This window comes from Rhea americana, unplaced genomic scaffold (assembly GCF_003343005.1).
Source record: "Rhea americana isolate MKP2758 unplaced genomic scaffold, rheAme1 scaffold_109, whole genome shotgun sequence".
NCBI lineage: Eukaryota > Metazoa > Chordata > Aves > Rheiformes > Rheidae > Rhea > Rhea americana.
Window position 1 is genome coordinate 426,425 of NW_028185139.1, and position 24,157 is coordinate 450,581.

General features: G+C 47.3%; 1 protein-coding gene and 1 long non-coding RNA gene across 3 annotated transcripts in view; one reads left to right on the forward strand and one right to left on the reverse strand.

Moving 5' to 3' along the window:
- Positions 1-5,092: 5,092 nt before the first annotated feature.
- ARHGEF33 (Rho guanine nucleotide exchange factor 33) overlaps positions 5,093-24,157 on the reverse strand; it is a 24,590-nt gene continuing 5,525 nt past the window's right edge. The window contains exons 3-16 of one of the 2 annotated variants that reach the window (XM_085311332.1): positions 21,171-21,335; positions 19,693-19,814; positions 18,694-18,836; positions 17,339-17,392; positions 15,841-16,056; positions 15,165-15,294; positions 13,916-14,048; positions 13,231-13,314; positions 12,215-12,298; positions 11,279-11,427; positions 10,222-10,407; positions 7,009-7,762; positions 5,607-5,684; positions 5,093-5,230 (exon numbers count right to left, since the gene is read on the reverse strand). In XM_085311332.1, the coding sequence (XP_085167458.1) occupies positions 5,093-5,230; positions 5,607-5,684; positions 7,009-7,762; positions 10,222-10,407; positions 11,279-11,427; positions 12,215-12,298; positions 13,231-13,314; positions 13,916-14,048; positions 15,165-15,294; positions 15,841-16,056; positions 17,339-17,392; positions 18,694-18,836; positions 19,693-19,814; positions 21,171-21,335 (2,436 nt within the window). Of the gene's footprint in view, positions 5,231-5,606; positions 5,685-7,008; positions 7,763-10,221; positions 10,408-11,278; positions 11,428-12,214; positions 12,299-13,230; positions 13,315-13,915; positions 14,049-15,164; positions 15,295-15,840; positions 16,057-17,332; positions 17,393-18,693; positions 18,837-19,692; positions 19,815-21,170; positions 21,336-24,157 lie in introns of both variants that reach the window. The other variant, XM_085311341.1, reaches the window with a different exon arrangement.
- LOC146601121 (uncharacterized) lies at positions 10,063-13,294 on the forward strand. The gene is made up of 3 exons (XR_014896623.1): positions 10,063-10,347; positions 11,311-11,486; positions 13,127-13,294. It is a non-coding gene; the product is annotated as an uncharacterized LOC146601121 (long non-coding RNA).

The following is a 24,157-nucleotide window of genomic DNA, read 5'->3' on the forward strand; positions in this document are numbered from 1 at the left end:
CGGAAGTGTACACTTTTGAATATGTAAGATACAATGGAAGTCTTGCTAGTCTGAGGCTGCCTGCCTTAAGTTTAATACTGTGTGCTTTGTGTTAAGGACACTTGTGAGTCTGCTACAGATGTAGGTATTGCTCAGAATAGTAAAATGTTAAAATATGCAGTAGCTTCTGAACAGCAGAACCATATGGAGTAGAAGACAAGTGAGCAAGATGTGTATGTACAGTGGGAGAGACAAAGAGGCTTCCTGACAATGATAGAATTTTTTTAAACTGTGTTGTTCTCTGCCGCAGGATTGTTCATTGTAGGTATTAATCTAGCTCTGCAGCTTTCTGTTATAATTTACTGCATCAAAGGCTCTCCAGTTCGTGGGTAAATACTGTCTCTTGATTTTACTGTATGAATCTGTTAGGTAGTTTGTTTCGTATAAGAGCCCACATCTTGTCTCTATGTTGAATCAGATCACAGTAAATAAAGGGACATTATGTTTCATAACTTGTATCTGGCATTAGACAAAACATCTGCTTTCAAAGAACAAAGTGAATAAATGAAAAGCACTCATAAGTATAAACTGCTGAATGCTCTTGGTAGCCTCCTCTCCCTAGGCCCCCTGCAGAACCCCCTAAAGCAAAGAAACTAAAACCCCAACAGCCAAAGACTACCCATGCCGCAGCTCACCACCTGTTTGTGCGTGAGCAAAGGGCCCTAAAACTTTCTGTGCAGAGTTTAGAGAAAAGAACTGGATTCAGTGGAATCTGAAATCCTTGTGCTTTTGCCAGGTACTATTGGCATAGTCTGTGGTGAGGTGAAAATACTTTAAGATCACATGGATTAAGCCATAAAAAATTGCCTCACTGGAAAAAAAGTAGGAAAAGGTGCCTTGTTTATACAAACTTTGGGAAGTATGCGTTGTTAAGGCTGACTTAGAGTAGTGAAGTGGTGAGAGGATACGTTTGGGCCAGTCTGAAAGCCAAAGTTATTCATAATCTGAGGAGATTCAGTAGTACTGCCTTAAGCAGGGAATAGAGCTGTGGAAAGGTGATCTAGAAAAGTTACAGGCATGATGATGTGTCCTATAGGGAGCTGTTGCAGACATTGGTGGTTCCCCACCGGCTGATAGGCATGTGCTGCATCCATATGGTGAAAAGTGAGTCAAGTAGGAAACACTCTAGTAGATTTGCACAAGAGTAAAACTACATTTGGGGTTGGCAATACAAAACGCTACCAGCCAAGATCCTCATCACTGAGACCACTGTCCCTGAGTTACTCAAGACCACAAGGAGCAGTAGGAGGGATACTAGGCAGGCTTGCCAGTGCTGCGTGGCATGAGAAGGTGTGAGCACAACGGACTGAGTTGCCCTGTTTGTAGTATCATTGCTTTGGACCTTTTGAGAATATGGCACAGGTAAGATGCATGCACGGTGTTGATAGTCGGAATTAGAATTAATCATGAAGAAATTGGGTATGTGACAGATATTTGATAGACAAGATATTAAGAACTCTTGTGGAACTGAATAGTTGAAATTACAGTGGTATGTATGTGAGTGAAGGAGGCTTGTGGGATTATTTGTGAAGGTTGGTTCGTCTGTAACAAAAGCAGCAGAAAGTAAAGGAGGTGGAGGGGAGCGCTGAAGAAATGTCATAAGGAGCTGCACCAACAGTGGGATCCTGACTAAAAGTCCAGGAAAGAGAGAGCTTTTCAGCTGAGTGCTGGATGAAAAAGACTTGGAACTTGGTGAATGGGAGCACTGTTCTCTCACATGACTCCATATGTGGGCAGGAGAACAGGATTTTGTAAGTAACATTGCCTCRGAGAGAGACCTGAGAAACATGTATTTCTGCTTTTCATGTTCACAACCTAATGGCTGTTTCAGTGCAAAAGAGACAATAACATTATTTAAAAGCAACATTTATTTGGCATAGGAAGAAAAATAATGCAGAGCACACACACATACTGAAGATGAGGTTGGGGATCCTACAAGAGGCTGTGTGTTTCTGTTGTGGTACTGAGCATCATTCACTCATTTTATTTACATTTTGCAGATTCTGAGTGTGTACAAGGAAAGATTCAGGACATCTCAAATGATAAGTATAGGCCTGGAAGTAAGAACTCACAGGAGCAGAAAGAAATAATATCCATCAATCTCACCATGCTTTAAATCCGTAAAATGGAAGCTAAAATCCATGTGCACTTTTCAAGCAAGGGCCTGCCACTCTGGAAGGATTTCTTCACTCAGGAGATGTAGCAAGGTAGGTTTTTCCTTTTTGTCCCTATTTCTGCCCTGGCATCTGCCTAGCAGCTGTGAGGAGCAAATTTGTGCAGTAAAAGATAAAAGTGTGGTTGTGTATGAGACCCGAGGACATGAACATCATATCCCTTGGCAGCATCAGTGTATTACAAKAAGCTAAACCTTAAAAATCCATGCAACAACTCTCCGTGCTGGGACATTCTCACTATGTCCGCAATTACCAAGGTCTCCAAATCACCCTCTCCTCATCTAGCATCCAACGCTGCACAGTCAGCCTTCTCTCCCAACAGAAGGGATGTTTGGTGTCACTGAAAGGGTTCTCCATTTTGCTTTTGTCCATGCAGCAACAGGAGTGCCAGACAACACTGAAAGATCTGAGTGGCAGTTCCCATCAGTGGCCTCGGAGTGCCCACCTGTGACTTAGGTAGGCCTGTGCTTAGCAGCACTCCTGAGAGCCCATGCAGCAGGCACAGCATATTTGCGGCCTTTGGGCTCATGCTTCTGAGTGCTCTTTGTGCAGATGGGCARTTGCGCTCGGCTATACTGGACTCCTCAACCCTTTCTTTCTACCACCTACCACTGGCCTAGACTGTGCCTCTTCTCAGGTCCTCTGAATACGTTCCCAGCCCTTTGCCTTCCTCCTCCTTCCTTTCGTCATCTCTTTTCCATATGCCCACATCTTGACATAACTGCACAGGGATGATGTTGAGGTGAGAAACTTGTCTGTATCGATAAAGTTCTGGTTCCATGGACAAATCARTAGGTCTGTCTGTTGCCGATTCCTTTGCAGAACAAACAGGCCTCCTTGATGCCTGGTTACAAGTATCTGGCTCTTCTTATGTACAGGCTATCCTGACTCTTGCTGATGCAGTGGCTGTTCAGTGTGGAGCAGCGCTGGGTGGGAAAGGCCAGGGAATTTAATGATGATGTGAGGGAGAAAGAGATTGATTGGTTTTTGTCATTAAAAACCTTAAATGAAAAAAACTTTCTCAGAATAGTTTTCAAAAGACACACCAAAAAAATCTAGCATAAGCGTTTTTTTTTTTTTTCCCCCTTTCAAAAGGAGGAGAGATGGGATCTGGGGARCTACTTTGGGTCCAGTAAAATATACAGGGCAAGCATTGGCTGAAACATTCCGGTCTCTAGGGTTTTGCTTGGTCTCTTTCTTGAAATTTTGGGAAAACTTTGACTGAGGTAAAAGATTTTGTTTGAGTTGGGTTAAAACCCCTTTTCACACACACCTCTTCCCTTCCCCGAGAGGAGGAGAAGCAGACTTGATAACTGCAGGTCAGCTGGCACTGTTGAAGAGCTGTAGGCCCTGGGTCTGCTGCTGGTAGTTAGCCATTGCAGCCTAGGACACTGACTTGCTGCCCTGTAAGTGTTGCTGGATGCTCTTCTTTTTGCCCCACAGGGTAAGGAGCCATCAGGCACCGGATTCAGTCACTCTRTGCTGGTGTTGGCATGCCAAGTCCTTCATCTCACAGTCTTGCCCCCCAGGAGGTTGCTTTTGGCCCCACTGAGACAGTTCACAGCCTTTTCAGGTGAGATGACAGACCAGTGTCTCAAGCCTGCCAAAAGAGAGTTACTTTCTTCTTGAAACTGGCCTCAGCATGCCTCAGCTTCAGCTAGTATCACAGCCCTGAGTGATCAGTTGCTCTTGCTGCTGAGGCGTGGCATGGATAATGTACTAGAAGGGCTATAGTTCCCTCCATACTGTTGTTTTAACAAAAGCTATAATCTAGTCTTCCACAGAAAACRGCATTGCTAAGGGTTCTTCACATGGAGATGTGGGGAGGGCATGCTTGTGGCTTTGTTGTGGGAGGAGGAGTATCGTTGTGCAAGGAGTGCACGTGACGTGGAACATGGGGCGCTGTCACTTTTCCTGCCCTGATGCCTCAATGTTAACTAGAAGAGCTGCTCCAAAGCAGGGTACTGCACATGCTGGGACTTGTAAGGAGGTGTCAGGCCAGAGAGAGTCGGCAAAGAGTGTTACAGACCAGGAGCCAGGATGCTGGTTGACTCTGTCAGTGTCTGTATCGGTCCATGGTGGGGAGAGAGTGGAAAGGAGTCTTTGTCTCCTGTGGTAGGCCCTGGACTCAACCAGTGCCACGTACCTGGAGACACAGTTGATCCTGACAGCAAGAGTAGAGGTTCACATGGTGGGAGGCAATTCAAGGAACAACGCATTGAATAACAGGTAGAGCAGGATTTCAGGGACTGATGGAAGTCCAAAAGAAAGGATGCTGCTGAGTAAGTAGTACAAAGCTTGAGTCCTTTAGCTGATACTTATTAGGTCTCCTCCAGCTGGGTAATGTGAGCTGGCCTCCTGGAAAATATCTTTGATGATGGGTTTTCTTTAGAAAGTGTGGGAAAGAGGAGAACTTCAGACTTCTGGCCAGGATGCAAATGCTGCAAAGACAAAACCTTTATGTTGTGGGTGAGCCCAAATTAGCCTTGGTTTGAATTTGGAAGAGCAGAAATGTATGGAAAATCAAGCAACATTGGGGAATGAGGGGAGGAGAAGAGACTGAGATTTGGCCAAAGCTTTCCAAAACTCCAAGGAAAGTTAGGTTCAAGACAGGCAGGGGTGAAAGCTAGCAAGTTCCTGTGCTTACTGGACCTGCTGGCTGAGCTCTGCTTCAACCCATAGCCTGGCCCTCCCCCGTGCTAGGAAGAGCAGGAAGAGCTGCATTTGTGAGGCAGCTGTGACCATCTCTTCTCCCCGACCCCTCCTCCTACTGTGTTAGCCAAGGGGGGGATCTCAGGGCCTCGCTGTCTGTCTCCACCCTCAGGGACCTGGGGAAGCACTGTCGCGCTTAGGCTGCGGCCTGCCTTTCTCGGGGCTGCTTATTTCTTTTTGAAGAGCTTGCGGAAGGAGCTCCGGAAACCCCCCTTGGGCTCGTGCCGCGGGTTGTGGTCGCTGAAGGATGTTTGCTCATTGTCATCCTTCTGGCAGAACCTGGTGTTGTCTTCTGCATGGAGCTCCTAAAAGGGAAAAGACAATTTAACCAGCGTTTGCAACCTCACGTCCTCGTCCCTTTTTCTTTCTCTCTCTCTCTCTCTCTCTGTGCTAGGAGAGCCCTGGTGAATGAGGAGATGCTGGTGAGGCTGGACACAACACATCAGTCGGGTCTCAGCAGCACTGGCACCTCTGCAGAGAGCTTGCTGCTGGCTTTGTGAAGCCAGGCATTGGCAGAAGAATGGAGAGGCACTGTTAGAGGGAACTGAAGCCTTTCTCACTAACCTTTCTGTGTAGAGAGGCCTTGCTAGCCCCTTCTTTGGTCAATGAAGGAGCAAGCAGCATGAGGAGTTGAAGGAGCAGCTCCTTCCCGCCCCCTCTTCACTTGTGAACTCCATTTACCTTAGAAGAGGGAGGCATCCCTAGCTGATAGGATGGGAGAGACTCTTCTGTTGGCTCTGCAGCTCCCTGGTTGTATATCTGTGGAGCAAGAGGCTTTCGTTAGCACACACACCTTGTGGTAAATGTGCCACTGAAAGATCTCCTCTCCCCCTTTCAGGAAATGGCCAATTCCCTCTCAGTGTGGCTCTGTACAGACCCCCTTTTCTCCAGTTCAGCCTACCACTGCTGCAGTGGTCTCCTTTAGGGGAGCCTGTGCCCTACACAAGTTGTACCCAACACACAGCAGCTGTTCTGGACTAACTTCCCATCTGCACTCTGCTCTGTGCAGGCAGGTGCCAAGCAGCTGGCACGTTCTTTTTTTCAGGGTGGGCTGTGTCCCAACAGCTCTTCTCTCTATGCTTTACCTCTCCTGCTCAGCTCTCCACCACCTCTTCCAGTTGCTATGCTTTTCTCTTTCTTTTCTTTGAGATTTTCCTGCTGCCTTTTCAGTCAGGCTGTCAGGAACATTTCTCCCATCATCATCTGCATCTGCAACCTCCGTATACCTTGCCTCATTTGAACAGGCAGGTGTTTCTCCAGGTTGCAGAGTGGAACTAGCCTAGCACCTAGGCCTCTTCCTAAGGAAGTGTAAAGGGCACAGGGATGTTCATTCATGCCTTCTCCCCTGACTACTCCAGGTCAAAGCTAACTCTGAGTTAGGCACTGCAAACTGCAAAAACACTGTTCCTGCAAGGCCTGGTGTCCCTGCAGGGCTGGAGTGCCGCCTACCATGCCAGTAGTTCTTTAGGGGACAGGGATGCAGTTGCTGGGCTCTGTCTGTTTTCCCACAGACTTCAGCATGGCTCCAAGGGCCATAGAGCAAATGCAGGTGAAACAAAACCCATAGACCAGATCCTTATTGGTGCAAATGAGTTGACTTGGCAGAGTCATGCTGGTTTACACCAGCTGAGGATCTGATCTTTCATTTCTGATCCCAGCACTCCTTCTCACAGCAGGTGGAAGGACACTTTTTTAACTGAGTGTCGACCTATAGCACTCATTTCAAACAGCTTTGCTCATACCTCATGGCCCTGATTAGAAACAACATTTACTTGTAAGGGGAGCTCAGTGACAGCTAAAGAAACATGAGAGGCTAGCTTGTCTCCAGGGTGATAGAGCCCTGCACTCAGCCAGCTGCGTGTCTCAAGCCCATGTTTGTTTCTGGGGGAGAGATGTGTGAAAAGGAGCTGTCCTGCATCTTGTCCCTCCCTTGGATATGTGTATGCAGATGAGGGTTTTGAATGTGCAGACTTGGAAGCTATTTTGGCATGTTCTCGCCTAACTGTATCTCAGATCTCTCTCCTGCTGCTGCTTCTGCACCACCACGTGCCTTTCTTTTCTCCTCCTACTTTAGCCTCCTTACTTCCAAAAAGCTCTGTTTTTCACCCGCTCCTCTCTGTGGGGGGAAGTAGCTCCTTTGGGAGCTTCGAGATGAAGCTGAGATCATGTGAGGCTGGACATTTCTCTCCTGCTTCTGCTGCAGCCGGCTCCCACTGCTGCTCCTCGTGCTGTAGAGTCTGGTGCTCACGCCCTCAGCGCTCCTCGGCAGCTCCTTCAGGGACCTGCTCAGCTGCTTGCCTTTACTGTGGAACATCTCACGCTTGTAAGTACTGCTGCTTACAGGAGTACAGCTCTTAGGCAATGGCTGTAAGGCATGATCTGTCCTCTCCGGTTCTGATGTGAAGTTAACAGGCCTAAGGAAGCAAATGTCTAAGCTGGATTCAGAAGAGGCTGGGGAGCAATTCTCAAAGAGAGCAAGGTTTTGGAAGGCATCATCTTCATAGGGGCCTGGCAGCGTGAAAACTTCCCCAGGGTAATCAAACTCTTCATAGCTTGGCGCAAAGTTCCTCGCATCCTGCAGCAGCTCCACAGAGGTCCTGATGGCTCTCTCAGTGTTTCCCACCGCATCAGCTGGCGGTGCTTCATACTCCATTTCGGGGATAGATTGTAAGGGGGCTGTCAGAGCCTTGAGTTCCTGCTCCGTGAGCTGAGAGGATGCAAGGATGTTTTCTGGCCTCTCATGTTTTCTACTTTCCATTTCCCAGTCAGGGGGCTTTACAGCCTGGATGTTCTCCATCACAGCTGGCTGGGATTTCTTCATCTGGGGCATCAAATGCCTTAAAAATCAGAAACAAAACAAAAAAAACCCAGAAGGAAGTGGAGTACAAAAGGATGACAGAGAGACAGCCTGGCAAGCCCCTCCCTCTCCCCCATCCTCTTGTTTTTAATACCTAAAGGTATTTTAGTATCTTGGAGAACAGTAACAGAGCTGCCTTTTATTGAAATTGTCTAGAGGGATTAGCAGGAGCAAACCTGCAGGGATAGGACTGCTTGTCCAGTAGTTTTGGGTCACTTTTGAGCTCTACAACATTTAACAGATAGAAATCAAGAAAGATGCTGGCTGTTCCTTCTCCTTCCTGTTCATCCCCATTCTGGATTTTCACCTTCCTTCCCATTTGTAATGTAGGGGCCTGTCTTGGGAGGTAATTCTGTCTGGAAAAATGTCGAGGATGCCTGGAGAGTTGCTACCCTCCATGTGTGCCAGAGAAGTCAGTGGAGAGTCCTGCATCAGGGGAGGCACTAGGTACGCACGTCCCCACACTTAAAAAGCCCTAGTTAAGAAAGTAATGCTGCTATCCACTGGAGACACAATGGAATGGGAGAAAGAATGATTTTATGCTCATCACTGGCAGTCTGGGTAACCCTTCCCTTCTGAGTGAAAAAGGAGGGGATCTGGGGCTAGGCAGTAATGCTTTTCATACTCCAGTATACATGCTGTGCTGTGATCCTGACTTAATTTCAGGCTGCCCATGCAGGCATGCTGGCAGCAGCTCCTGCAGCAGCTGTGGCTTGTGTTGCTTGGGAATGCCAATGCAGCATTCGAGTATTTGAAGATGACGCTAAGCTAGGGAGGTGACTGACATGACAAACAGCAGCCCTTCAGTCCAGAGGGACCTTAGTCAACTTGAGATCTGGTGCAAGAAAAGCCTTGTGTTGTTGAAGGAGGAGACGTGGAGTTCTACCTCGGAGCAGGATAACGGCATGCGTTAGGCCAGACTGGGAGATTTGGGCTGAGCAGCAGCTCTTCTGTGAACTTGGGGTTACAACAAATGCCAGGGTGCAAAAGAGCCAGCAGTGTGCTCTCATCGCAGACAAGACAAACCCTGTCCTGGTTTGTTTTAGAAGCCCCATCACCAGCAGAGCCAGGGAAATTATTGTTCACCCTCTGTTCAGCACTGATGAGGCCCCACCTGGATCATGTCCAGTGTTGGGTCCTCGAGTTCAGGGGGGGGATCTGGAGAAACTGGAGAGGGGCTAGTGGGGGCTACCAAGCCAGTCAGGGCTCTGGAGCACACCACCAGTGAGAGAAGGGAGCTGGGCTTGGCTACTCTGATGAAAAGAAGGCTGGGAACTGATTTAATAACATTCAACAACTACTTTGGAAGGTCATTCAGAAAAAACGGTGAGGCCAAAATTTCTGTAATATCACACAATATAGTGAACTACAACAGCCACAAGTTTTGGCTTTGGAGTTTCAGGTTGGACAGTAGCAGAGAAAAAATTCATTAGGGGGATCGTGAGAGACATGGGAGTCTCCAGAGTCTCCATCCTGAGCGGCTTTTCAAAACAGAGGCTGGATAAAGCCACAGCTCATCTAATGTTAGCAGTAGTCCTGCTATGAGCAGGAGATTGGATGGAGGCTTCAGTGGCCCCTTTCAACGAATATTTCTGTAATTCTGTGTGTGCATCTCAACTTATTTAGGTGACAGACATTTGCCAAGTCTCATCAAATATTTCTAGTTCCCAGCAGGGAAAAAAGGGGGCAACTTCTCTTAATGAGCAGTTGCTGTACGTATCCAGGAACTCATGGGACAGTGCTGTAGGATCAGTGAACCCACATGTCTCCCTAGCCAACACCTGGCCTAGACAGTATTAAAAGTAAGAGTCATTCTGTCTGCAGGAACAGTTTCCAAAAGAGCAGCCCACAGGTTCATTCAGCCTGGTAGGCTGAAGTAAGAAATAAGGCAAACCTAGCATGTTCTTTCTCTGATCATCTTCTTAGCTGGCACCTATCAATAAGTTAGAGATGGCCAGAGACTGCAGTGTTACCTGTCTTCCTTAAATTAGTCCTGTCACTTTTTGAATCTGTATCCTGTGACATTGAGTCCCATAGTTTAATGACATGCTGTGCGGAAAACTCCTTTTTTTTGCTAGTTTGAAACCTCCTATTCAGTCCTGTTCCCTAGCTCTTGTAACATGCCAGTCAGTGAATTATTCAGAGCACTGCTGTGCACCCTGCTGCCAGCCTTGCACAAATGCATCCCTCCCTGGCACACTCCGTTAGGACAGCTAGCAGCTAATGATACCATTGGCATCCAGCTCTGAAGTGTTGCCTGCTCGTAAGCTAGTGATAGTGGATGGCAGGAAGGAGCCAGCCCCTCATCTCACTGTGTGTACTTGGGGGAGTAGCCTTGGTGGTGACCGTCTGTTACTGCCTAGCATCACTGGCATAGTATGGGAGAGGAGAGAATTTTCATCCTACTTTGACAGTCTTGTGCTAGGACAAGAGGCTTACGGGGTTGTTGTGCCAGAGGAAGGTGCTGGTGGAAACGACTGTATGGTTTCTTCAGAGTGGATCCCGCTGTCCCGGATAGAGGTCGCACTTGGTGTTGGAGAAACCTCTTGGCTCGTGCACTGGGAGGTGAGACCTTTGTACAGCTTCACCAGGGACGACCTGAGGGAGGAGAAATCCATCGTCGTGCTAAGAAATAAGGCAGGGAATGAGCACGAGTGTGTAGAATCACAGAAAAAAGGCCTGGGAGGGACCTTAATATTCCCCTTCACTTCTTCCCACCCAAGGAAAGACCTGTCCCACCTAGTCTGTCATAGGCAGTAGTCTTTCTATTCTGTTCTTAAAACCTCTCATGATAGCAGTCCCTCCCCAGCAGTCTTTTCCAGCTCTATGTTGGGAAACTTCCCTGAAATCTGATCTAAAGCAGCATGGCTGCAATTTTTCTCCCTTTGTCCTACTCCCCCAGTGAATTATCACAAGCAGCAAAGATAACTGGGATTTGATTAAAAAAAACCTGATTTCAGGGAAGACTCCTGAACTAGAATTGAGGAGTCTAGGTTCAGTGTCTATGACTCATCTCAAACAAGTTATAGGAGGCTTTTGTTCCCCCCACCCCACTCCCCCAGTAAAATAAGGTAACACCGTTCTCTCTTGATCTCTTGTGTAGCCTATAAGGGCTTCAGGCCACAGGCCTGGACTTCCCCAGGACCCTGATCTGTTGAAGCAGCTAAACCCCGCTGTATTCTGCCAGCGGTGAGTGATTTTGCTATCAGGTTAAGGAATCAAATGTTCCAATAAAACATATGGCAGCTATGTTTAGGATTAAACTAAATTTCTCTTCACTCCCAGAGTTACAGGTAAGGGCCCAACGCAAGTCTGACCTCAGATTGGAGGATAGATGCCAACAGCTGGCCTTCTCCAGCGTTCATAAGCAAGGGGCTGTGTTTCACTTCAATTAAGCCATGTACCTTTTTACCTTGCCTGGACCTACACCCCACATTTCTAGGCTGCCCTCACCCCCCTTTCCCTGTGTTAGAGAGAACGAGGGTGTTGTGCTTACTTCTTCAGTTTTTTGCGCTTCTGTATGAGCAGGTCCTCGTTGCATTGGAAGAGGAGGCTGTAGTGTGAGATGAAAACCCGGAGGCGCTGCACACACACCAGCAGCAGATAATAATCAGGATGCTCTTGCTCCGTAAACTTCAGGACATTCTGGGGCACAGAGGAAAGCAGGCTGTTTGGAGGATGTCCTAACCCTTTCTGGGGAAAAGGTACTATTGGGACCATGGACTGGCCCTATGGAGTGCACACAGCACTGCATAGGCCCTGGGGGAACTCTCCTGGGCAGCACCAGTTTCTGAGGGACTTAGACAGTGCCTGTCTGCTGCTCTTCCAGTACAAACACACCAGTAACTAGCATAAATGTAAGCTGGGGGTGTGGGAGGTGCAGTGGTGGAGTCTAGCACTGAATAAATCCAAAATTGGGTAAACAGTTTCTTCTTTGCTCCTATGTTGGTATTTGCCTTGTCTGCAATGCTTTAGTACAATTCAAATAACCTTCCTGCAAACCAGAACTCTGTTTATCAGGCAGCTCTGTAGAGGAAAGGTCCTTTGCCTCTAGGAGCAGCTCTCTCTCAGCTCCCAGGCATGTGGATTGCTCCGCAGGGGGGGGCAGCTTGTTGCAAGAGCTCAGCTCACTGGAGACATGCCCCATCTCTGGCCTGCTGTTCTCTGAGCAGCAGGCAGCGCAGCTTTTGGTTTCCTGAGGGACAGGGGCTGGTGCCATCAGGCCCAGTGGGGAAACTGGCAAACAGAAACAAGTTGCAGATGAAAAATGAAAATCAAGGCACTCTCAGCTGACTTTCCCTTTCAAAGGTTTGTTCACAAAGCCCATTAAGTTGGCCAAAGGCCCTGTAGCTGGCCCAAAAGCCAGCTCTGAGATAAAAGACATGTGTTGTCATAAGAATTCAACAAGACAGTTTCCATTCTAGGGCCCTACCTGTAGATGAATAAGGTATTCAGGGATTCGCTGGACTATATGGAAGAACAGAATGTAGAGATCAGATTTGATTTCTTCTTCTACCTGAAACAGAGAAAACAAATCAGAGTCACTCCTACCCATAAAATATGTCTGCATCCAAATAGTTCTGGTGTTTATTGAGCACTTTGCCTTAAGTAGTTACAGCAATTCACAGGAGCAGGACAGTCAAGCGACAATTGTGCATGGCAATGCAAGAGTCCCCATCTTGCTTCTGGAAGGGGTAGTTGCAGCTCCTTTCACCAGCAATGCTAGTCCCAGAGATGAAATTCTTCAGGTCTAGGGGTTATCTATGGGTCACACTCAGCCTAATTAAGTACGCGTGTATGTTTAAAGTGCACTGGTTAAGTTTCATTGAAATCCTGAGCAGACATTGCTTTTCAGAATGAAGGCCTTAGTTTAGGCCCAAAGTGAATTGGACAAAATGGGATAGACCCTTGAATGTCTTGGAAGAAAGTTAGTGTTGTTTTAGTTATTGCATTTTAAAACTACCCTTGCATTTAACTTTCCTGATTAAAACCAAGAATCAGGGATGCGAGACCAAATACGTAAAGCTGAACAATAGAGAATGTTGTCTCTCTGAGGAAACACTTTAGCACTTAAAACCTTGCTGCTCTTCTGCCTGTTCGAATGAGTCCTCTGTTTTCCAGCAAGCAGTCTTATTTTCCTGGGAGAGGTCTGGATAGGATTTGCATAGGAGAACTTTCCAGAAGGTTTGATCTGAGATACTGTTTCCTGTCACAGCAGGGATATAGTTTTGTTTATGTGTAGTGGTGAACATGTTTAAAGCTGCCTTTAGTAGGTCCTAACCACCATGAGCCATGGCAGTGTTCTGGAAACTGGTATTTGATAACAGAACAAATGGATTCTCAGAATTGGCAGGGGTGTGCAGCTGTGGGAAGACACAACGGGAGGAGAGCCAAGCACGCACGCTGCCCTTAGGTGTCTGTGAAGCAAGGATGCAGAAGGAAGTTTACCTCCTTCAGGATCACCACGTGGATCAGAGAGATACATTCTGGCAAGTCCCTCAGGTAAGCAACATAGTAGTCCAGAAAATTGTTCTCGAAAGAAAGAAAGAAAGAAGGAAATTTAGGAGAGATTTTTTAGCCACAGAGTCAGCCAGAACAAGAAACTCTCTTTATTCCCCCGCATCGCTCTTGAGCTCAGCAGAACTCCTAGCTGTGTAAAGTTTTCAAGACTTGGGACTTCACGAGGAAGTATGTTTACTGAAATGGGTTCAGCTGGTGAATACAGTGTATAAAACTGTGTAGCAGATGGTTTGGAGGAGCTTGGAAAGGAGAAAACTTTACCGTTATGACACTCTTAAAATTCAAAAATGTGTCAAATCAGATTTGAGGTGACATCCTTCCAGGAAAGGTCCCACACCTTACCAGGTGTTGGTCAGACCTTCAGCCTGGGAAGGAGGTGCTGGCACATTGGCAGATAAAAAAAATGATAGGACTGTGAAGGTGCTGTTTTACTTGGGGCTACAGAATTTGGTCCGACCACACCACTGCACATCACTTACTCTAGGCACAGCTTCACAGCACAGCCCCTCTGTTGCAAGCTGTTTCGGCCCTCCTGTGGGACATACTGTTTTGCCTGACCCCAGCACAATGTCATGCATCATAGCAGAACTGCCCAGAGAGGTCCATAACATACCTCATCATTTGTTAACTTCAGGAAGATGTCTCCTAGAATCCCTTGGCGTGGCCAGCTCAAGACTCTTTCCTGTAGAGCATGAAGTAAATCGACGTGCTGCTGGACCAAGTACCGCAAAGAGTTGGGGAAGAAACTGAAGGGAGAGAATATCAGACATAAAGCAGAAACACTGAATTAAATCTCAAGGCCCTAGGCATGTACTGCTGAAGTTCATGCTCACAGGCAGTCAGCATGGGCTTGCTTTATACAGAGTTATTAACCATTTTTGCTGGAGTCCTGGCTGGACCAGGAGGCCCTGTTTCAGGCATTGTGTACATGCAGGTATCCTCTCTAGTGAGTTACTCGTGTTTTGAGGGTTTCTTAGGCTGACTTCTCCAATGCTTTGTGTAGCCAACCAGAATCTCCACAACAACCCAGGCTACTTTGACTAATGGAGAAGGATCATGGTCCTTAGCAATCCCATGGAGTGCTTGGAGGAGTGCTCCTCAGCTTTGTATATTGGATTATTTGTTGGGCCCTTTAATGAACTACTTTGCTGATGCAGAGCTGATCAAAATGTGCCATTGCCTCTCTGTCACTTCATGCTGATTTTATCCAGAATCAGGATGAAAATATCAAATATCAAAATATTTTGCCAGATGGAAATTTCCCAGGGAAAAAAAAGCAAAAGTGAAAACTCACTTGGCACTATCAAAATGTTTCAGTATGAACTGTGTCCATCGTGAAACTGTTTAGCTGAGTCCATATCTACCCATGTGCCAAATGTCCCACAATGTCCTTCTGTCAAATGACTCTAAGAATGCCTCTGGCCTGGGCACAGTGTATTGTGTGAAATGCAATATGGTCAGAGACCCCAGCATCTGCAGGCTCAGGGGCTGAGAAACTTGAAATGAAACCTCTCTATTCAGTTTAACAAATACATCAAATCCAGTTGAAATGACCTAAAACAAAATAATTGGTGTGATTTTTTTTCCTTGAAGTCTTTGTAAAGTACCTGCCAACCACATCAGTCTGTCAGGAGGAAACTGCAGTATCTGTCTTGAATCATACAAATTTACAGCTTTTCAGGGATTTGCTACTTCAACAAACAGACAGGAATGTCTTTAATCCCTACAAAAACTTTCCAGTGCCTCCAATTTTCAATTAGAAATAAGCTTTAAATGTTTAAATATCTCTGTGTGCATGAACTGGGTGAGATAATGAAACAGAAAGAATATTGACTAAAGAAAGTGCATACTAAGTCAAATACCTTCTCTCTTTGGTGCTCCTTTTCACATCTGGTCCTTGCAATGTGGCCTTGATTTTCAGGATTAGGGAAAGGTTGATGACATATTTCCTTTCTGACTCCAGCAGCTCCAAAGCAATGTTCTGCCTTTTAGCTTCCACCAAAAAATGGTTAAGTTTAAAAAAAATAATAAAAAAAAGGACAGCATCATGTTAGACTGCATTTGGCCTGATGATCCGACACTAAATCATAAAAGGAGTGTCATTCTAGCCTGATGCTATATCAAGATGTGTTTCACCTCATGGATTCCAGCTTTTTTCAAAGATCCTAGGAAAAACAAAACAAGCAACCAAGGGCAAAACAGCTCATACCATAGGTTCACATCCAGTTCCCTGCAAAATGAGAAGTTGTATTTTACACCCACTTCCCCAGCTGCATTCTCACAGCCCCACTAGCACTCTGAACCTGCTGGGTTGTGGAGTGGAGGATGGGTGTCCTGGGTGCAGAGTGTATTTGGTGTGACTTCTCTGGTGGCCTCGACCAGCAAATACAAAAGCCAGGAGTCCTGGGGACTCTGAGGCCCTGAGGGATTCCCTCCAGGCRGAGGAAACTGGCTTGTTTGTCTACAAAGAGTCATTGCTAGCTCCCACCAGGTGCAGCCCTGAGCCTCTCTGGCTGCAGGTTTCCCCTCTGCCCTTACCAGCCAAAGAGGGTTCACATATAATGTTGTCTGCTGAGCTGTATCTGCTCTGGCCCATATCTTTCCCTCTCTCTGGTTGCTCTTTGGATATATATTCATCTCCCCACTCCTTGGTGTCCTTGGGCTGCTTCCACACTGTCGATGGYAGATGCACCTTTGCCTGACCGTCTGTTGTCAAGGAAGGCTTGAGGCCGTCGTCTGCCTCTATGGCTGCTCCTGCAATAGCAAACAGTGGTGTGGACTGTGACGTCTCGGTCAATAGGTATTCGTCCTTCAGCAGGCAGCTAACGTATTATTTTCCCTATAATGAAAAGGGAGCTTGAAGCACTCTTGGTGCTTGACAAGTGGTATAGCCTCATAGAATTAATACACAACTCCAAACAGAAGTGCAGTTGATGAGCACTTAAGCAAAACGAGGTTCTGCACTCTTCCAGCATTTTTTCAAACTTGATTATTTTCTGACCAAATAAGGTTCAAAATTAGATATACATGCTAGAAAGAAAAAATACATATTCCAGGCATGGTTGTACTACAAGATTTTAGGACATTTCAGGACTCAATAATATGACATTTATTGACAAGTATTGTAGAAATGGGAATTATGATTAGAATTAGGATTTAAATGTCACTCTCAGTGGATATAAACTGTCATAGATCTTAAAGTTTTTGTTAGTGTAATGCGATTATGCAGCAGGAGCAGGACAGGTAGTCTGAGGCTATTAAATCACAAGGCAGGGGAAGACACATTAGTGCCGTAGGGCTAGAATTGCTTTAACACAAGTAATTTGAATTTGGTTTGCAGTGAACCATCTTCCGTAGTTTTTGTCCTCTTTTTTTCTTCCAGTGGATTGAGATGAAAGAGCCATACTACTGGTGAGTGTTGTAAACTTCTGGTGGTGGTTCTCATCTACCTTGTTTGTTTTTGTTTGTTTGTTTGTTTGTTTTCCTGTTCATTTGTTTGGCCAGGATCCTTAATGTGCCCTCACCAGATCTTTCTCTTATTTCTTACACATTTTTATTTTGTCACAGAAAACTAACTGTTCTCTCTCTAGCTCTTCAGGCATGTCTGTGGAGGAGTCTATCTGGAAGCTGGTGGACGAATAAAGCAGCTGACCACTTCTACCGATGGGCAGTCTCTGTAAAAGCCATCTCTTGCCTCGTGGCAGAATGGCTCAGGGATTAGTCTTCACTGTATCAGTGAGCCTCAATTCTTCTTTCTGCAAAAGCCCTTGGAACCTACAAACGCAGGAGCAGAAGTGCTGTGCCTGCTGAATAGCAATGCTTCATATTGCCCATTGGTTACTCGGCACTTCAGGAACCTGGACTTGCCTTGTATAAACAAGGCCTCAACAGCCGTATAAAAAGAGAGATGCACAGTGAAAAGTCATTGCTGTGAAATGCGTCCCTTGAAAGTATCTCTTCAGTGCCATAAAGCAGACACTGTAACTGAATCATTGTCCTACTGTTTTTTAACAGTTGGATATTTTCCTACCTGGACCTGCTATGACTTTCACGCTCCCTTCTCCCATTGGCATGATCCTGGTGTCAGACACTGTTGAAGAACAAGGGAAGACATAATGAGAGAAAATGGCAGTAGAGCAGGTTTCCTCCTGCCAAACCCCATCAGTATGGTCAAATCTTTTAGCCTTTCACATTTTTGGTCTGGGAAAACCCCTGTTAAATCCTCTGCTGAGGAAAAAGCTGCTTTTTACCATTGTGCCTCTCGTCTTTGTTTCAGTAGCACCTGCAGACAAGTAAATGAGGGCTCCCGTTGTGCTTGGTGCTGTACCACCTCAGAGGAGTATGAGCAGTCCTGGCTTGTCTGCTCAGGACATGCAAGTCAGCAGACAGTGAGAGAGTGGAGGCCTGCTGTTATTTTGGGTGAGGAGGAACTTAAGAGTGGAGGGGTCAGCCAACTGGAAAGAAACAGCAGTGGGAGAAGCAGGTAAGAGGCAGGTGTGGGATGAGGGACATGTGCGAGCGGGCTGACGCACCACCTCAGAGCAGGGCAGAGGAGGGGCAAATTCTGAGCAGAGCAGAATAGAAAATGGCACATTATTTTCATTCAACTTTTGTACCTTTGCTGACATTTTAAATGTGTATGTTTTTAGTATCTTGCTATCTGGATAGTAAGAGGGTGATAAACAAATTTAAACCCCCAGAAGTTAAACATAGAAAGAAAGACTCTGGAGCCATCAGCTTTGATTCTGACCTTCACAAGGAAGGACATTCAGAAGGGTTCCTCTGGGTCAAGGTGTAACCMTAACCCCATGTGGTTGCCTTCAGCAGCTAGTAAGGGGAATGACAACCATCACAGGGTGGGTATCTCCAGCACCAGCCTGATGCTGCCATACACTGGCTAATGTACCAATTCCCATGGCCCATGGTCAAATCAATTACTGGTACATCCTTTCAGTGATGCCACACGTTCCCTCTCAGCCCGGTCCCCTGTGATTCTTTCTCTGCCCTGTTCCCTTACACAAGAACACATCCACAAGTTGTAGTATTTCCATCAGGAGTTCCTACTCGGTCATGTGTGTACCACTAGCATTACAAGGGAGAAGATGAAGCCTGCTTCCCTTTTGCTGAAGGAGTCAAGGAATGGCTCTCAGGGCAAATTCACAGTCATCTGCATCCAGGCTAGCGCCAAGGTCATGCTTGCCTTCCTGAGACACAGTGCTGAGGTGTGCTCAGAGACCCAGGAGCAGTGCTGCTGGGGGCAGCACTGCCCTGTTCGCTTTCTGTGCTGTTGGCACCTGGGCAAAACCTAGTGTCCTTCTACCCTAGGGATCTTTTCTGCACGTTTTTTTCCTGAGGAAATCACTGCACTTGCCTACTCTGGCTGTCTCCTACCTTTTTCATAGGTCACGTTGTGCAAAAGACTAGTAAAATCTTCATTGATCAGCACAGGGTCTGGGAGGTTAATGGATCGAAATGGGCTGCCTTGGAGAGGCGTAGGTACTGTCTGTGACCCGTGGTCATCCTTCTGCGCTCTTCTGTACAAATAAAAAGAATGAAACAAAAAGTGTGAATGCTACAGGGGAAGCTTCTAGCTACACTACAGCTGTGGCAGGCACCAGCATAAGCGCAGAGACAGAAGTAGAACAAGGCAGCAGGAATGGAGTTTGCTTTGATGCAGTTTATGAACAATATTGTGGAAGTAACTTTCACTGGCTATAGAAGAAAGTTATTTCAGATCTGCTCTTTTGCAGAACGTAGCTAATTAAATGGCTTAATTAGCTCAGGGGTTAGCCTAGATTTGCATCAAGGCAGTTGTAATCCATCATCCAAACTCCATTTTCAAAGGGAGGCTAATCAGGGCCAAGGTGGACAAGCAGTCTGCCTCCTCACAGTAACAGTGTGGCCCAGCAGTGTGAAAAGATGCTCCCGCATGTCCCTACTCAGAGTAGAAAAGGCTGGTGACGAAGAAATGGAGCATGACTGCACCTTCGYGTGCCCATCGAGTCGTGCACGCTTGGCAATGGGAGAAGGGAAGGGAAACCTCACTGCTGTTGTCAGATAGCAACAGCTTTTAATGGTCACAARTATTCCTGCCCCAACATGTCTCCAGTAGGTCTGTTTATTGCAGCAGGCCTTGGTTTCCCCAAGAGCYGCTGGGACTTTTTTGCTGCTAGAATCCCACTGAGTGTTGGTGTTTTTCTGCTGTGTTTGCTCAGTGAGTATATATCTGAAAGCCTGGGGTGCACTGAAGGCTGGAGCTGCCGTTAATAACCAGGGTTTCTGCATACACATAGGCAGGAAAAGATTGAGAAATTAAGCCATAAGGAAATGAACCAAAACGGACATCAGTATTAATAAGCCCATCCGGAGCCCTGGAGTTCAGCCCCTTACTTCGCTTTCACTTTCCGTGATTCTCGCCGCTTCTCTTGCTGCAGCTGCTCGATTTTCTGTTGCATTTCCTCCTGCTTGGCACTGATTTCTTCAATCATTGACTTTGCATCACTGAGCTCCTCCTGAGAAACAAGCAAAAGCACAATGTTCCTGGTGTGCCAGCATAGGTATTCACACATTGTGCTTGTTGGTCCAGATCCCAGTGTGATCACTCACRTGTATAAGTTTTTGTCAATCAGGCCTTGAAACTCTCTTTGTAGCCCTGTTTCCCAAAGGCAGGAGGCCCAATGTAATCTCCCTATGCATGTGGCTCACTGTCAGTATGTCTTCCCTCAGCAGTCCTGAGGCAGTTTCAAGGAGACCTGGCATGGACGTAGAGATCTCTGACACATGAAATCTCTGCAGGTTTCATCAACATGATCAGCAGAATGGAGAAGAGGAACTCAAGAGTTTCTTGTAAATTGCGAGGGGGGGGTTCTCCCTAGCAAGGAAAAGGTTTCGCCAGGAGCTCAACCACACTGTTAGATGATGGACATGAGAATGAGGCAGAGCGAAAGTAGCCTTCACCCCTTCTGCTGCTAGCATAACTCCTTCCATCTGGATTTTGAAACCTCTTTTTCCCCCCATAATGACGTCTGAGATAACCCTGCCTCTGGCTGCTTTGTGAGCAGCACCATGTACCCTTATGCTTCTTGCCATCTTCCTTGTTCAGCTAGGACCATAGGACCACCTTCTGCCTAGTGCCAGCTGTCTCTTCCCTGCCACAGGGGCAATAACAGGCTTTTCCAGAAAGTAACCCTCTTTACCTTCACAAGGCATTATTGATTCAGCAAAACCTCTTGGGGAAAATTTACCGTAAAAACAATAAAGTAGTTCCTCTGCCARCCTCTTTGCAGGCAATCATCCAGTTTCGGCAGGGAGCTGCTGGCTGGTTTGAAGTGCACATGAAGCCTACTTGCTAGGCTCTTTCTGCAGCCCTTTGTCTTTAGCCTCTTGGGCCACATCAAGCCAGGCAGTGCTTCCTCCCTGCCGCGTGGGAATGCAACTTCAAAAGGCTTTAGGATTTTGTATTTGTTCCCTGCCCACTAGCGGCTTTGGTTCCTGCAGGAAATGCCCCTACCTGACCCAGGGAGACATACAGCGCAGGGGCATAGCAGTCCTCAAGCATGCCGTCTGTCCGTAGCATGTCATGTGTGCAGCCCTCAACATGGACCCTTTGCATTTGAGGTGGCAGGTGGCACTGCCTTGTAGCCCCTCAAGAAGCCCGAACAGGCTAAGGCACAGGTTACATTTGAGTGAGAGTCTCAGGTCTCTTTYGTAGGGGGAACCTAAGGCCAAAGGAACTGTGCTGACTATATCTGCAAATAATTGCCAATTCATTTCCTTCTCAAGTAGGAGGGATCAATGGGAGAGAGCTGCCCCATGCCACCAGAGCAAATGTGGCAGGTAGGCATTCCTCCCACCAGTCGTGCTCCTACCTTGAAYGTGTTGAGGGAGTTCTTCATCTCAGCCACTTTCTCCTCCATGGCACAGCGGCAGCTCTTGACCTTCTCCTCCAGGGCATACTCGCCATGCTGGATTCGTGACAGCTCCTGCATCGCTTCTGTGAAACCCGCCTTCAACTCAGAGGCTAATGCCTGCAACTAGAGGAACCACAAACACGGTGGGTTCAGTCCCTCCTCCCAGACACAGGTAGCTGTGTCCCCGAGGGTCACTCTTGGTGCAAAGACTGAGTGTAACCCRTCCTGTAAGGTGCTGTCCTCTTTCTCCTCTTCCTGTTGGGAGACTTCAGGGGGAGGTTCAGCTAGGTAGGTAGRTGTTGTTTGTCTCGGATAAATAATGTGCCCCTTTCCAGACCCAGAGTTTTTCCGTGCTCCGCGGCAGGTTGCAGCCTGTCCATCTCCAGCAGGAGAGGGCAGCCTGAAACACAGTGAGCAGGTTTGCAGTCACAGCAGCCAGATTATCGATCCCCAGAGCAGCTGAGCAACCCAGAACATGACCCCTCCAGAGCAAGGCCTCCTCCCCCGTGTGCTCACAGGGCTGGTGCTCTCCCTGCACAGGTCTAATGCCTCCTGGCTCTCAGAGGGCTACGGAGAAGTTGTGTCCTTTCTCAGTGGGCCCTYTCTAGGGAGGGAAGCAGCTCTTTTGCTTGTAGCAGGGAGGGAGAGGGGGCTTTCTTCTGGTGTACAAGACAGCATACCCACCGTTGCTGTTTTTTGTCCTTAGAAGCCCTAGCCCTGCTGAAGAGCTCACAACCTAAGCTGGAGGCAGCTGGTTGATAGCTGGGTGAAGCAGGAGGCAGACTGGGCTGARCCAGGCTGGCAGAGCAAACGGACAAGGCAGGTTTGGAGATAGGCACTAGGGAAGGAGGCAGCCTGCAGAGGGCTAAGCAGGGACACCCTCTTCGGGGGTAGCTCGGGCCGGCGACCCCAAATTCAGCGCCCACTGCCATCAGCGAGGGTCTCGTTCTACCTGCACAAAGCCCACAGCTAGGTCGCGGCCCAAGGCGCTTCGGTACCAGTGGTTTTTACCTTTACAACAGAAATTCGGCCTAACATCTGGTTATAAACTGAGTCCAAAACTGGAGCACTGATGGTAAGAGGACAGCCACCCCGGGGAACTCAGGCGCTTGAGTCCTGTAAATGGAGCAGAGATGGCTTCCGATACCTCAGGGCAATGGCATATACCATCTTCCTCTGGTCAAGACAGCCTCRGTCACCGCTGCTGTGGAGCAGACCGGCAGTGTCTTTACAGAGGACGTCTGCCTGACATCCCCACTCCTGCCCCAGCACTTGCCCCATGGTCCCCCAGTCTGGTCTGGCTGGACACATGTTTCCAGAGCTGCGAAGGGCTCCATCACCTGACCTCCTCCCTCTCCCRTAGTGGCAGGCATCCAGCGAGAAGGGACGGGGAGCACATTAGGATGGAAAAACCTCAGCCTTGCCCAGCTATGGGAGCACCCAGGGATCACATAGGACCAGAGCACATCCAGCATTGAGTGTAGCTGAAAGGGGTAGAGGGGCTGTTCAGGCACTGTGCTAAGAGCAACTGCTGGAGCTGTGCTRCTGCAGAGGGCAATGACACACCGTGTCTGATATCTTTACCTATTTATCAAAGCCCAGGGTGGTGAACTAGGTGGTCCTGGCATCATCAGACATCCTGACGGACAAGCTTGGAGAAATGGGAGGACAAAAAGTGCTGCAACTGTGTGAAATGTTAATATTCCCATGCTTCATCACTGGTACTTGCCAGTGCCTTACACAGTGTGGCTAGTTTCCCTAGCATCAGCATTGGGCATCCTGTACTTTCCTGTAAGTGAAAAGTTGTGATGCTTCAGGCCTGTTTTAGAGATCYGCTTCGGGATGGAGGCATCACAGCCTTCAAGTCCTGCTAGCAGGGGAGTCAACCTGGAAGCTGGCCTTGGAARTGTTTACGTCTGAGGAGAATAAGCCCAAACTGAAAAGCCCCCACCAACAAGCCTGGCCATATTCTCCTTGGATTCTTCCAGCATGGGGATAAACTATACAGATCCTTTGTAAAAGCTACAGGCAACGCTGACCTTGAGGTTTTAGAATCCAAAACTGCTGGGCATCATCAAAGTCAGAAAAAAAAAAAAAAGCGTTGATGTAGAGAAGTCACTGTCCATGTGTACTGAAACGCTCTTTGAAAACAGAATTTGAGCAGCTGAAGGAAAGATTTGGACTAGAGACTGGACTAAAGTACCTCTGTATCTCAGCAATGCATCTAAAGGCACACAGTCACTTGTTATTTTAGGGTTCACTGTTGGCGAGTCTCAGCTTTGCCAGTCACTGCTAGTTTGGTTTATCTGTCTACTYCTCAGGACAACGCTCCGGATCCCAGCCTGGGCTTGTTGTGCCCAGTATGCAGCTRGAGGTGGCAGTGGGTATTTCAGACAACAAAATGCATCTTCTACTCTCATTTCCCTTTGTTGTTGTTCGATGGATGAAAGCAGCAGTGACCCCAGTCAGCCGCATCTGCCAGGATTTGTACAGCTGGACACAAAAYGCTGAAACCCTGAGAGCTGGGCCCTGCCAGAACTCCCTCCTCTACTACCCTCAGTGTTACAAGCACAGAAAGGAAGCATAAACAGCCTTGTGGCATTGGATGTAGGTCTGACCCCAAATCAAATTGAATGGTTTAAAAGCAACAGATTATCTTTGAACTCCTGCCAAAYGTGGTGTAGTGCTTGAGCACTGGATTTTAGTTTGAGCTCGTTTCTAATAACAAGCTGCAGAAAACAATCTTTTAAACCCCTTGAGTTTTTACAATGAATGGAAGCCTTCAAAGAGTCAGCTCATGCTTATGTCTTACAGGCCCATAGTGCTTATGCCTATGGGCCTGGAGAGACAACTCACTGGTTTGTGAGCCTCTGGAAAGTCATGGAAATTCAGTGTTTCTAAAACTGCTAAAGAGCAACATGTACCAAAAAAAAAAAAAAAAAAAA